Genomic DNA, 11,320 nt, shown 5'->3' with positions numbered 1-11,320 from the left:
CGTGTGCCTGCAGCTTGCATAAAAAGCTTCAATTGGTTAAGAGGGGTAAAACTAAAACTCATCTTCTTAAGAGAGAAAAGAGAAGCAGATTTTTAGATCAAAATGGAGAGTTTAGAGTTGAAGTTTGACATCGCATGTGATTGTTGGGTGTTGGAGCCCATTGAAGGCTTCAAACCAAGACCCTCAAGTCCAACCTCTACCAACAGACCCTCCACTGATACTTTGCCATCATCAATACCTTCACCAACTAGCAATTCTGCACCACCATTGCAACCACTTCCAAGAAGTGGCTTGTCTTCTCCCACTTACTTCAATCTCCATGGTTTACGAAAGCCTAGTCAAGGAAGGTTTCACAAGATTGTGATTTGGTTTTGGAAATGTATCAAGCCAAGAATTCATTCAAGTCCTGCAAAAAAAGCGAAACAAGGAATGAAGCCTGGTGGTGCCTCAACCAAGACAAGAAGCAGTGTGCAGTCACCACAGGCATATCATGCTGAGTATTATTCTACAATGAGCCCCATTGAGCGCGATGAAAATCTAAAGGCGATCATCATCTACTGCAGGAAGTCTAATTCTACAGAGTCTACAGAAGTGGTAAGAAAATTTCAACTTCATGGCTCTTGTTAACGGTGCTTATCTCAATTGAAAGATGGAAAAACATGAGATATATTGACATGATATGATTTGTATTACTTTGCAGATGGCAGAAAACTGACGTTATATAAGCAGGAGGTAGATTGGATTCTTGTTATTCTAGAATCTACATTGTCTGATTAAAGGTTTCTTTTACATTTGGATTCTACTTTTGCCTGTGACGAGCTTTAGGCTTTAAATGGAGGCTACATATCAAGAAGCAGAGCAAAGAAGAGCCATTTTATTTCATGTATGTTTTATTAGAATGAAAGTGAACCCCATTAATTTGTCAATTGTCACTCGACAAGAAAGCGAAACCATAAAATCTGCTAAAATTTCTATGATATTTTTCTAAAATATTACTAAGCTGTCATAGCATTGTTTTTCTTGTTATCACACAAGACCATGGAACCAAATTCAACATGATACAGGTTTTTTACTATCAGTTTCCTACTGGTATTTATTTTGAATGCCAATTGAAGCCCAAAACGAGACCTGTTTTTGCTGGCACCATATGCCATTCCTTTGCCTTGAATTTAAAAATGGATTTGAACCTCCAAACCCTAAATCCAAGTCTCAAACCTTTCTCAAGCCTCAAATCCTAACCCCAAGACTACTATGGGGTATTTATGACTTGATTAGGCTTGGATACTCACGTAACTCAACCTAGGGTCTTCTTTTCCAATCTTTACCTTATGTTTGGTTGTTGAGAAAGCTATGGGGAAAGTAAAATTGAAAATAGAATCTCTACCTATTTAAAGAGTATAGCCGCCCGGCTTTACTTAAAATATATTAATATTTAAACAGTATAGCCGCGCGGCTATACGTTTAAAATACCCATTGCCAAATGCTAATTAAAAGGAAACGGTAAAGTAAAATGAATATTTTACGGGTAATCAAACGTACACATGTACCAGACCCACTTAATCGACGGTGCAGGAGACAGTATACTCCTCGGCTGAGAAACAAATTTTCCTTCTGTTTTCCCATCTACTTTCTCGAAGGCCAAACAGAGAGAGAACGAAGGAAAAAACTCAACTAGAAAAATTGTCAGCGATGAAGAAGCTAGCGAGACAATTGAGGAAGTCACAGGACGATGACTTGTCTCTCCCTACTTGGGACGACCCTACTCTCAACGATTCTCGTCCCCTAGACATTCAAGGTTTCTCTGAGTTCTATCTACGATTGGCTGCCGATAAATGCTATCAAAATGAAAATTTTGAATTTTTATTCGATTTTTGATTAAATGGGTTGTCTTGTTTGCAGAACAAGAAGAGTTGGTGCGTTCATTCGAGAAGAGTCAAGCTCAGCAGAGTCGTTTATGGAGGGTATATTTTAGTCCTATCCACCAAGTAAACAATTTTAGTTGATTTTCTTTTCCTTGCAACCATGAACTAATTGCTTGCTGATTCTTCTTTTGCTAGCTTTTGTTTGCATCACTTCTCTTTTGCTTCACTGCGTTTCTGTTATACTCGATCTTCCAGCAGGTTTTGTCTCCATGGGAATTGGTATGTTTATTCTCTCTCTCTCTCTCTCTCTCTCTCTCTCTCTCTCTCTCTCTCTCTCATTTAAAGCCAGATCAAGCATTTTGCTTTTTTCTTAGTTCTCATTGAATTACCATTTTCCAGTGTTATCAGCATTAGATGCTTGGCAATGGGAATTTTCTATCAATTACATTTCATTAATGCTTTGAAAGACATTGGGTTCAAATTTGGGATGGGTATTTAATAATATTTATTTTAACAATGAGACCTAATACAAGTAGTGAATATGTGGTATCTTCAATTAACAACTGTAAGGATTTCCGTTCTGAGATTAAGTTGGAAAATTTCACTAGGTAGATCTTGTTACTGTAGTTTAGAGATAAGCCGTGGGTTGAGTGCATTTTGTTGTTTATGGAACTTCGGAAATTTGAGGCATGTAGTATTTTCTTGTCAATCTGTTCTCTTCATTTGTTGTCACTCTCTAATATTGATGGTGAGACGAAGGTCAGATGGGCAACTTGTTTATTATATGTTGAATTTTGTGGCTATGTTTTTCTGAAAGATATATTTACGCACCGAACTGTCATATTTTGTTCTTGATCACAGCGTTATCATGCTTACTTCATGGAGGAGGTGCATTCATGGATGATTATATCAGCAGGTGTTTTTCCAATACTTATCATTAGTTGATAGTAGAGTCACATGCACCCATGAGATAACCAACTTATAATAATATATTTCCAACCGTTCGTTCCTTCAAATTTCTTCCTGTGGTAGCTTCACTGGTCTGATTTGAAACTGTATTCTGTACATGATATGTACTTTTGGACTAGTTTCATATAGGAACAGGTGGTTTAGCATACTTTTCTACTCGATGTATATTCTTTGGGTTTTAAACCTAATCCGTAATTTTTCACTGTTGAGGGAAGTAAACTTAGCATGATGTTTCAGTGTTTAAATGGCTGTGTTGTCACAATATTTTGAGATGAGAATATTAACTAATAAAAACTTTAACAGATTGGCTAGCTGTTGTAGCATGTTCATCAGCCATCATAGGATTACTTCATGATTCAAAGCATCACCGGCGATGGATTTGGTACTCGCTATTTACTGGCATTATACTCACAGTTTTCTGGTTGTATTACATGTTGAGGTATGTTTACTTCTCAAACACACACATTCTAATGTGAGTTAATTATCTTTTAATTTCTCTAACCAATATACTTAAGGCACCAACTAGTTCAAAACACATATGATACTTGTGCAGATTGCCAAGGTTCCGCTGGGATGTAATCTGGCTTCCATTTGGACCTCTAAGGTATGATCAAATGTGATTTATGTTCGTAAGTTGACCATGCAACTTTTAAATTTAATCACGAATGCATATGTATACATTGGAATTGCAGTGGAGCAGGACTCACTCTGTACGTCGATCATCTACTAATTGAGTCATCAGAAGAGATAAGAAAACTTCGAGGCTATATGTATGCTTACAAAGCAAGCTGAATCTCATGTTTGTTTATCTTTGACATTGATCCGAGATAGATAGCACAGGGAGTAGACTAAAAGTGTGACTCTGGTACGAGGGAGCTCGTATGAGCTGCATTAATCGCATGGAAAAATCCTTGTTAAACTCTAAGGTAATTCTCTTTAATCATATTTTGTAAAACTAATTTTGAATAATTAGTGGGGTCTGAGAGTTTATGAATTTTGTTTTAGAGGCCTCCTTAATTCTGCCCTCAAAAGTTCCCTCTTTCACGATTGGATCGCCTTTATCAATTTTTGTTCACACTGCATCAAAACAATCACATGCTAATGGAGTTTCAAAATGTTTTGGGGTTCTATTCACCTAGTGTTCTGGTACCCTATGTGCTCATTCATGTAGCCTCTTGTCCTCATGTATCCTAGTGCTTTGTGTGAATGGAGATAAGTCAATGAGTTTCTAATGACCTGTTTCTTCTCTGTTTCCTGATGTATCTGAAATTCATACCTCATAATATTGGAATAATTCCTGTCGTTTAATGTGGTGTTGGTAGATTTTAATTTTACTTGCGAGCTATGGCTTCAAATTCTGTTCTTTGATTTTATTTTGGCTGTCGACAGAGTAGTTATGCAATAATTTTTAATGTAGTTTAATAGGTTCCATGCTCTTTCTTTGAAACTGAATCTTAGTTTTTGACCTGGTCTACTTTCTTGGAATCTGGTTGCATGCTTATGTGGGTTTGAAATTTTACTGTTTTTTGGTTGTGATGGAATGCTAACCTGAAAATGTATTCTAACTGGCTTTGACGGGAGATATTTGGTAATACTTGGGTCATTCCTTTCTCCTTTTGTTGTTGATGGGGATTTCCCTAATGACTTGGGAGCGTTTATAAACTTTGCTTCTGACTGCTAGTGCTACTTACAGGAAGGGAAATTTTTTATTTTTGTTTTGTAAAAGCGCAAATTTTGAGTTTTAGGGTTGTTTTTATTAATATGCTTAATGGAGCTTTGGCTGAGTGTTTGCAGGCTTCATGTCAGAGGCTTCATATCTGCACAAAGAGTATCATAAAAGACCAAAAGAAAAATAAGTTGAGCAAATTTTATTTATACTTTATGTAATATTTATAAACAGACCTTTTGAGGAACGGTATTGTTTTCCTAACAAGAGATGTTACTAAAACCATGTTAGTCACGGAGTGCTGGACGAAATGTTTTTCTCAACTTTTAGCGCTGGTTTTCTGTACCGCCGCCTTTGTTGCTTTTTGAAACGTTCTAAACAAATATGGATACTTTTGTAGATTGCATGTGGAAATCTAAGGTATCTTAAAATGTGACATTCATGTCCATAAGTTGTTTATGCAACTTCTAGGTTTATTCATGAACACATAGGTATGCTATCATAGGTATTGTGTGGGAGAAAAAGTGAGACAAAAGGCACACTTGTTCATGTGAGATTAGGATTTCCTTATTCTTAATGGGTTTTGTTTTAATTTTTCTTATTATTTATAAATATGAAAAGCCACACTTGTTTTACATTCTTACGAAACAATTGGCTAGGCACACTCACTTTGTGGCAGCGAATGCGTTAGATTGTTTAAAGATATCAAACAGAGCCTATTTTTTTTCCCTCTGCGTATAATAAAGCAGAGTAATTTTGAAAACCAACAAAAACAACCAAACTCAAAATGTAAAAAAGTGTTGCAGTTCATAATTTTGAGTTCTAGATTTCACTTCTGACCCCCCAAAAAAAAAAAAAAAACAAGATTTATAGATTTTGCTTATTCGTTTTATTGAAATTTTATATATGTATTTTATTTTCACATCTCATATCAATTAGTTTCAACTTTCACTCACTGCTCAGAGTCTGAGATCCTCACACCCATCTACCTTTCCTTGGCCAGCAAGAAAAGAAATCCTGTTACGTCCAAACCCTTATTCTTAATTATTTTATCGTAGGGTTTCCTTGTTTTTTTAGTAGTTTCCTGTTTGATTTAGGATAGTCCAGTGAGTATATAATCATCCCATCGTTTCTTTTCCTTCTTCTGCAAATAAGTTTTCATCACCCACCAACCTAAACATTCAATTACGATAGCTCCAAAACCTCAAGTTTCAATCTTCAATGGAGACGCACAGCAATCTAAAGACATGGATATCGGATAATTTAATGGCCTTGCTCGGATATTCTAACATCGTAGTTGTTCAGTTCATTATTCGGCTAACTAAGGAAGCAACATCACCGGCTGGTGTGGTGGACAAGCTTCTTGATTTTGGGTTTTCCTCATCGAGTGAAATCGGCTCTTTTTCTAAAGAAATCTTCGCAAGAGTGCACCATGAAGCATCAGAGAGGGAAATTGCTAGTTTGGTGAGGAAGCTGCAGAGAACATATGATCACTTGGATGCAGATACTGATGATTATTATGAGTCCATGAAATCGTATTCAAAAAAGAGACGGTACAGGAAGAGGGTGTCGAGTGAAGAAGATGAAGATGAAGAAATGGAAGAAGAAAGACGGGTTAAAAGACGAACTTGGTCAGATGAATGCCAAGATAGTTCAGACTCGGAAGAAGAAAGATTGCGTGATCAAAGGGAGAGGGAGCAATTGGAGAGAAATATAAGGGAAAGGGAAAGGGATGCAGCAGCAGCCACAAGAAAGCTAACAAAGGAAAGGTTAAAACAAAGGGAGGCAGAGGAGGCTTTTTTCAGAACCAATGCTGATGTTGAAGCTTTGAGAAAAGTTTCGAGACAAGTATATTTAAAGAAAAGGGAGCAAAAGAAACTGGAGGAGATCATAGATGATTTAGAAGATATGAACTGCTTATTTGAAGGTGTGAAGCTAACGGAAGCAGAAGACAATGAATTAAGTTACAAGAAGCAAATATTAGAGCTTGTTAAGAAACAGTCAGATCTTGATAAGGCTGAGTTCTCTGTGGCTTTGCAACGCTACAAGGAGCTCAGTTCTTGTGACAAAACGAACTCGTTTTCGGAACAGAAATCTTGGGAGGATCAGCAAATTGGAAGGGCAACACTGATTTTTGGTTCCAAAGACAAAAAGAGATCAATATCTCAGGATGAGTATGAATTTGTGTTTGGAGACCAGATTGAGTTTATCAAGGCTTCAGAGAGAGAGAGTACAGATGAGTTTGATGATGTTCAGCCAGTCCAACCCGTGCATCCATTTGAGTCTAGGACGAAATCAACCTTGGAGAAGCTGCAGGAGGAGAGAAAAACATTACCAGTCTACTCATATCGTGATGAGTTACTCCAAGCAGTTGAAAAACATCAGGTTCTTGTTATTGTTGGTGAAACTGGATCCGGAAAAACTACACAGATACCCCAATATCTACATGAGGCTGGATACACAAAGCGGGGCAAGATTGGGTGCACGCAGCCACGGCGAGTTGCTGCTATGAGTGTTGCTGCTAGGGTTTCTCAAGAAATGGGCGTCAAGCTTGGACATGAGGTTGGTTATTCAATTCGTTTTGAGGATTGCACCTCTGAAAAAACTGTTTTGAAATATATGACTGATGGAATGTTGTTGCGTGAATTTCTTGGTGAACCAGATTTGGCAAGCTATAGTGTGCTGATGGTGGATGAGGCTCATGAGAGAACTCTCTCAACAGATATTTTGTTTGGATTAGTAAAGGATATTGCACTATTTAGATCTGACTTTAAACTGCTAATCTCAAGTGCAACTCTTGATGCTAAGAAATTCAGTGAATATTTTGATTTTGCCCCAATTTTTCATTTTCCAGGAAGGCGGTATCCTGTCGATGTAGTCTACACAAAAGAACCACAAGCTGATTATTTGGATGCAGCCATTGTTACTGCACTTCAAATCCATGTGACAGAAGCACCTGGAGATATACTGGTATTCCTCACTGGTCAAGAAGAAATTGAAATGGCAGCAGAAGTATTGAAACACAGGACAAGGGGCCTTGGAACAAAAATTGGTGAGCTGGTTATCTGTCCCATATATGCAAACCTGCCTACTGAGCTGCAAGCAAAAGTTTTTGAGCCCACGCCTTTAGGGGCTAGGAAGGTTGTCCTAGCCACAAACATTGCAGAGACCTCACTGACCATAGATGGGATCAAATATGTCATTGACCCTGGATTTTGCAAGACAAAATCTTATAATCCAAGGACTGGGATGGAATCATTGCAGGTGACTCCCATCTCCAAGGCATCAGCAAGGCAAAGGGCAGGTCGATCTGGCCGAACAGGCCCTGGTAAATGCTTCAGGTTATACACTGCTTTCAACCATCAACATGATTTAAATGATAACACAATACCTGAAATACAACGGACGAACCTTGCAAATGTCGTTCTAATGCTGAAGAGCCTCGGTATTCATGACTTGTTACATTTTGATTTCATGGATTCTCCACCTACTGAAGCTTTAATAAATGCCCTGGAGTTGTTGTTTGCACTAGCTGCATTGAACAAATATGGAGAGCTGACTAAAGTTGGTAGACGGATGGCAGAGTTTCCTCTTGATCCAATGCTATCTAAGATGATTGTTGCTTCCGACAAATATAAGTGCTCGGATGAGGTTATTTCCATCGCTGCTATGCTTTCTGTTGGTAATTCAATTTTTCACCGTCCAAAGGAAAAACAAGTCCACGCTGACAACGCGCAACTGAATTTTCAAACTGGGAACGTGGGAGATCACATTGCCTTGCTTAATATTTACAACACATGGAAAGAGGTAAATTACTCAACACAATGGTGCTACGAAAACTTTGTACAGGTAAGGAGCATGAAAAGAGCAAGAGACATCCGGGATCAACTTGAGCGGCTCCTGGAGAGGGTTGAGATTGAAATAACCTCAAATCCTGCTGATTTAGTGTCGATAAAGAAGGCCATTGCCTCTGGCTTCTTCCCTCGTGTGGCAAGGTTGCTTAAAAATGCATGTTACAGAAGAATAAAACATCCACAGACTGCCTACTTACACCCCAGCTCAGGGCTAGCACAAGTGTCTCCAAAATGCGTTTTATACCACGAAATGGTGCTCACAGCAAAAGAATATATGAGGAATGTAACGGAGATAGAGCCGAAGTGGTTGGCAGAAATAGCTCCACATTATTAACAGCTAAAGGATGTTAAGGATTCTGGGTCAAAGAAGATGCCTCGCTGCCAAACCACTTCAACTGAATACTGTATTTAGAAGAAAACTGTGTATTCTAACGTTTAGGTTTAGAATGTATAGATTTGAATGTATGATAATGTTCACGAAATCCTTTGTGTTATTTTTGCTTAAAAACTAACTTCTAGAAATTTAATGTTTTCTTTCACGTATCATTTGCAACATCACGCATTCCATTAACCTTCTTCCTTGAAAGTATAACAAATGGGCAGCTCGGCCATCAGACTCACTTTTAGATATCAGTATGATTTCCTCCAGAGGGGAAAGAAATTTCAAGAGAGAGAGAGAGAGAGAGATTAAAAGGTAACCAGAAAACCAAATCACTTAAACCAAAAAGTACATTACTGATGCTGAATATTTAGCCAAACAAAAATACACCAAACTACTGAAACAAGTCTTTAGTCTCTCAAGGTTTTTGCCAAAAAGCTTATAAAACTCTTTCTGCCTATTGAATAGATTACTTAGATCACACATTAATGGATCAATCATCCTCTTCAATGACCTTGGTGCCCAACCCACTCAGTCCTTCAGCTGGGATCTCTGCAACGGTAACAAGTGAGTAAAGCTCTTCCTTGGCATCTTCATCATCATTCCTCTTGCGAGCAATGCGAACCCTAATCCTTCTTGGGACGCTCCTGATTCCTCTGCTCCAGATCTGCTTGTTCAGCTTCACATCCACCCTAACGTCATTTGTCCCCATTGCCTTCTGAGCGAACTTTCTGATCTCCTTTATGGCATTAGGAGCCTTCTTCTTGAATGTGCTGTTATGTAGAATGACAGTGCATAAGAGAGTTACTTGTGTGCTTTTCCAAAGCTATTACAGAATTCAATTGATATTGGAGTTCAAGTATTACATGTTGTGCAAGTATTACAAACTTTACAACAAACACAGACACTGCAAAAATTTCACAACAATGTTTGTAGGTGCAAAGGCATTGCAGTAAAATTGATGGAATTATGTGGAAAGCTATATCTGGTTCAATTACCATGTACAAGGTAACAAACAAAGCGACATTCAAGGAAATAAAAACCTATGTGAAACTTCCTGTCTCCCCAGACCTTTAAACGCCATCCACATCTGAGACAGATATACCCCTATGACTTTCAAAAGTCATCCACCTCTGCAACAACTTATACTAACTCCATAGCACAGCCCTACAATCCGTACTAAAGTTCACCCCAGCCACCCTCTAGTAGTCTCACCATCAAAAAGGCACCCTAATCCATACACCCACCAAAACCTGAGCATCTCCACCTGAAAACTCTAATTTTAATAATACCCAATCTATAATCACATTGAACAATGACAGCCATCGCCCATTTCCCTGATCCCAATCAAAGTGCCTGCAAGATGTTGAGGCCTTGCAAGAAGAACCAGCCCGCCAATTTTGTTAACTGAGATCCGCATTAGACCTTTTCTCTGTTCCTGATTTCTCTTTTGACACAATTATATCTTTCTAGTCAAATAACTTAACAGATTTACGTTGGCCATTAAAGCTAAACAAATAAACCCCGCTTGGGTGTAAGTTGAAATTACTCGCTACTGATTTCTTAGAAGCAAAGGCGCTCTCTGACAATCCAGAAACACATAACCATAAGAAGATCAATTCTAAATAAAACTCAGGAAACAGGCCAATATGAGGCTAGCCAAACAATATGATGAGCAAAACAAGCAGCCACAATCAAACGTTTATAATAAAAATAGCTACAAAACATAAACGAAAGCATAATATATTACCAGCCATGGAGGCGCTTGTGGAGATTGATGGTGTACTCTCTGGTCACCACCTCCTCCTTCCTTCCCTTTGTCTTCTCAACCATTTTCACACTCTCCTTCTACAACTGTACCTGCACTGAAATCCCCTCACTTTAGAATCTCCACAACTTAAATATCCAATCTTTAAAAGAAATGGTCCTAGCTTTCAACAATAGGGAACCCAAAAACAAAAGGCATAGATCCAATTCGAAAGATTTTTTTCTTTTGTTGACGTCGATTTCTCAGCGACCAAACAGAGAGTGAACAACTTAAGCTTTAGAAGAACAACTCCATACGAGGGAAAATGTGCGAGAGAGAGTGAGAGAGAGAGACTAACCTTAGGGCTTGAAGTGAGGCAGAAAGAGAGAGACGAAAGAGAGAGGCGCTGGGAGATCAACTAAAAAAGGAGCGCAAAACCCTAGCTTCCACACCGTTATAAGGCTCTATCAGAGTTAGACGACATGTCGCTTGTTAATGCGTTTTGTTGTCATGAACGTCGTGTCCTCTTACATATTTCTCACGGATGACACGTCACTTGCATTTCCTTCTACAATTAACCAATTAGAGATGGTAATATGGTGATTAAATCATTTTAGTTGTCAACAAAAATTAAAAAAGTCGTTCTGTAAAGAAAATTGAAAAAAAAGGATTTTGCTTTTAAATTTGTGTTCGAGTTTTTTCTTTTGTTACAACTCATTGAAACTCTGTTTCCTTTTTTTTTTTTTTTTTTTTTTTTTTTCCTTTCTGTGCAAGAGCAAGGCATGAAAGAACATCTCACTAATGACCGCATATATGTAGAGAGCAATTGAATTTTATGGGTTA

General features: G+C 38.1%; 2 protein-coding genes and 1 pseudogene across 5 annotated transcripts; 2 read left to right on the top strand and 1 right to left on the bottom strand.

The window, feature by feature from the left end:
* The first annotated feature begins 1,549 nt into the window (after nt 1-1,549).
* LOC110750980 (pre-mRNA-splicing factor ATP-dependent RNA helicase DEAH1) lies at nt 1,550-8,906 on the top strand. 3 transcript variants are annotated; one of them, XR_015825637.1, is made up of 8 exons: nt 1,550-1,795; nt 1,900-1,961; nt 2,058-2,141; nt 2,724-2,778; nt 3,135-3,270; nt 3,385-3,435; nt 3,524-3,757; nt 4,626-4,911. XR_015825637.1 is itself a non-coding variant. In XM_021951384.2 (7 exons), exons 1-7 carry the CDS (start codon nt 1,690-1,692, stop codon nt 3,621-3,623), a joined length of 594 nt encoding a protein of 197 aa, XP_021807076.1. In that variant the 5' UTR covers nt 1,550-1,689; the 3' UTR covers nt 3,624-3,800. The 3 variants fall into 3 exon arrangements, 2 of the variants coding, with proteins under 2 accessions (XP_021807076.1, XP_088100197.1); XM_021951384.2 differs by lacking the exon at nt 4,626-4,911 and having other exon boundaries at nt 3,524-3,800; XM_088244071.1 differs by lacking the exons at nt 1,550-1,795; nt 1,900-1,961; nt 2,058-2,141; ... (1 more) ...; nt 3,135-3,270; nt 3,385-3,435 and adding an exon at nt 7,160-8,906 and having other exon boundaries at nt 3,617-3,757; nt 4,626-7,059.
* On the top strand, nt 7,183-8,685 carry LOC110751035 (pre-mRNA-splicing factor ATP-dependent RNA helicase DEAH1 pseudogene; annotated as a pseudogene).
* A 140-nt stretch (nt 8,907-9,046) lies between the features above and the next one.
* Nucleotides 9,047-10,981, bottom strand: LOC110750981 (Ribosomal protein L31e family protein). Of its 2 annotated transcripts, none has more exons than XM_021951385.2 (3): nt 10,836-10,981; nt 10,481-10,595; nt 9,047-9,503 (listed from the first exon to the last, which is right to left on the bottom strand). In XM_021951385.2, the coding sequence occupies exons 2-3, from the start codon at nt 10,561-10,563 to the stop codon at nt 9,224-9,226; spliced, it is 363 nt and encodes a 120-aa protein (XP_021807077.1). In that variant the 5' UTR covers nt 10,564-10,595; nt 10,836-10,981; the 3' UTR covers nt 9,047-9,223. The 2 variants fall into 2 exon arrangements, with proteins under 2 accessions (XP_021807077.1, XP_021807078.1); XM_021951386.2 differs by having other exon boundaries at nt 10,481-10,590; nt 10,836-10,975.
* Nucleotides 10,982-11,320: the final 339 nt, after the last annotated feature.

This window comes from Prunus avium, chromosome 7 (assembly GCF_965620075.1).
Source record: "Prunus avium chromosome 7, drPruAviu1.hap1.1, whole genome shotgun sequence".
Classification (NCBI taxonomy): Eukaryota; Viridiplantae; Streptophyta; class Magnoliopsida; order Rosales; family Rosaceae; genus Prunus; species Prunus avium.
Note: the sequence above shows the minus strand (reverse complement) of the source record. Positions and strands in the feature narration are given on the sequence as shown.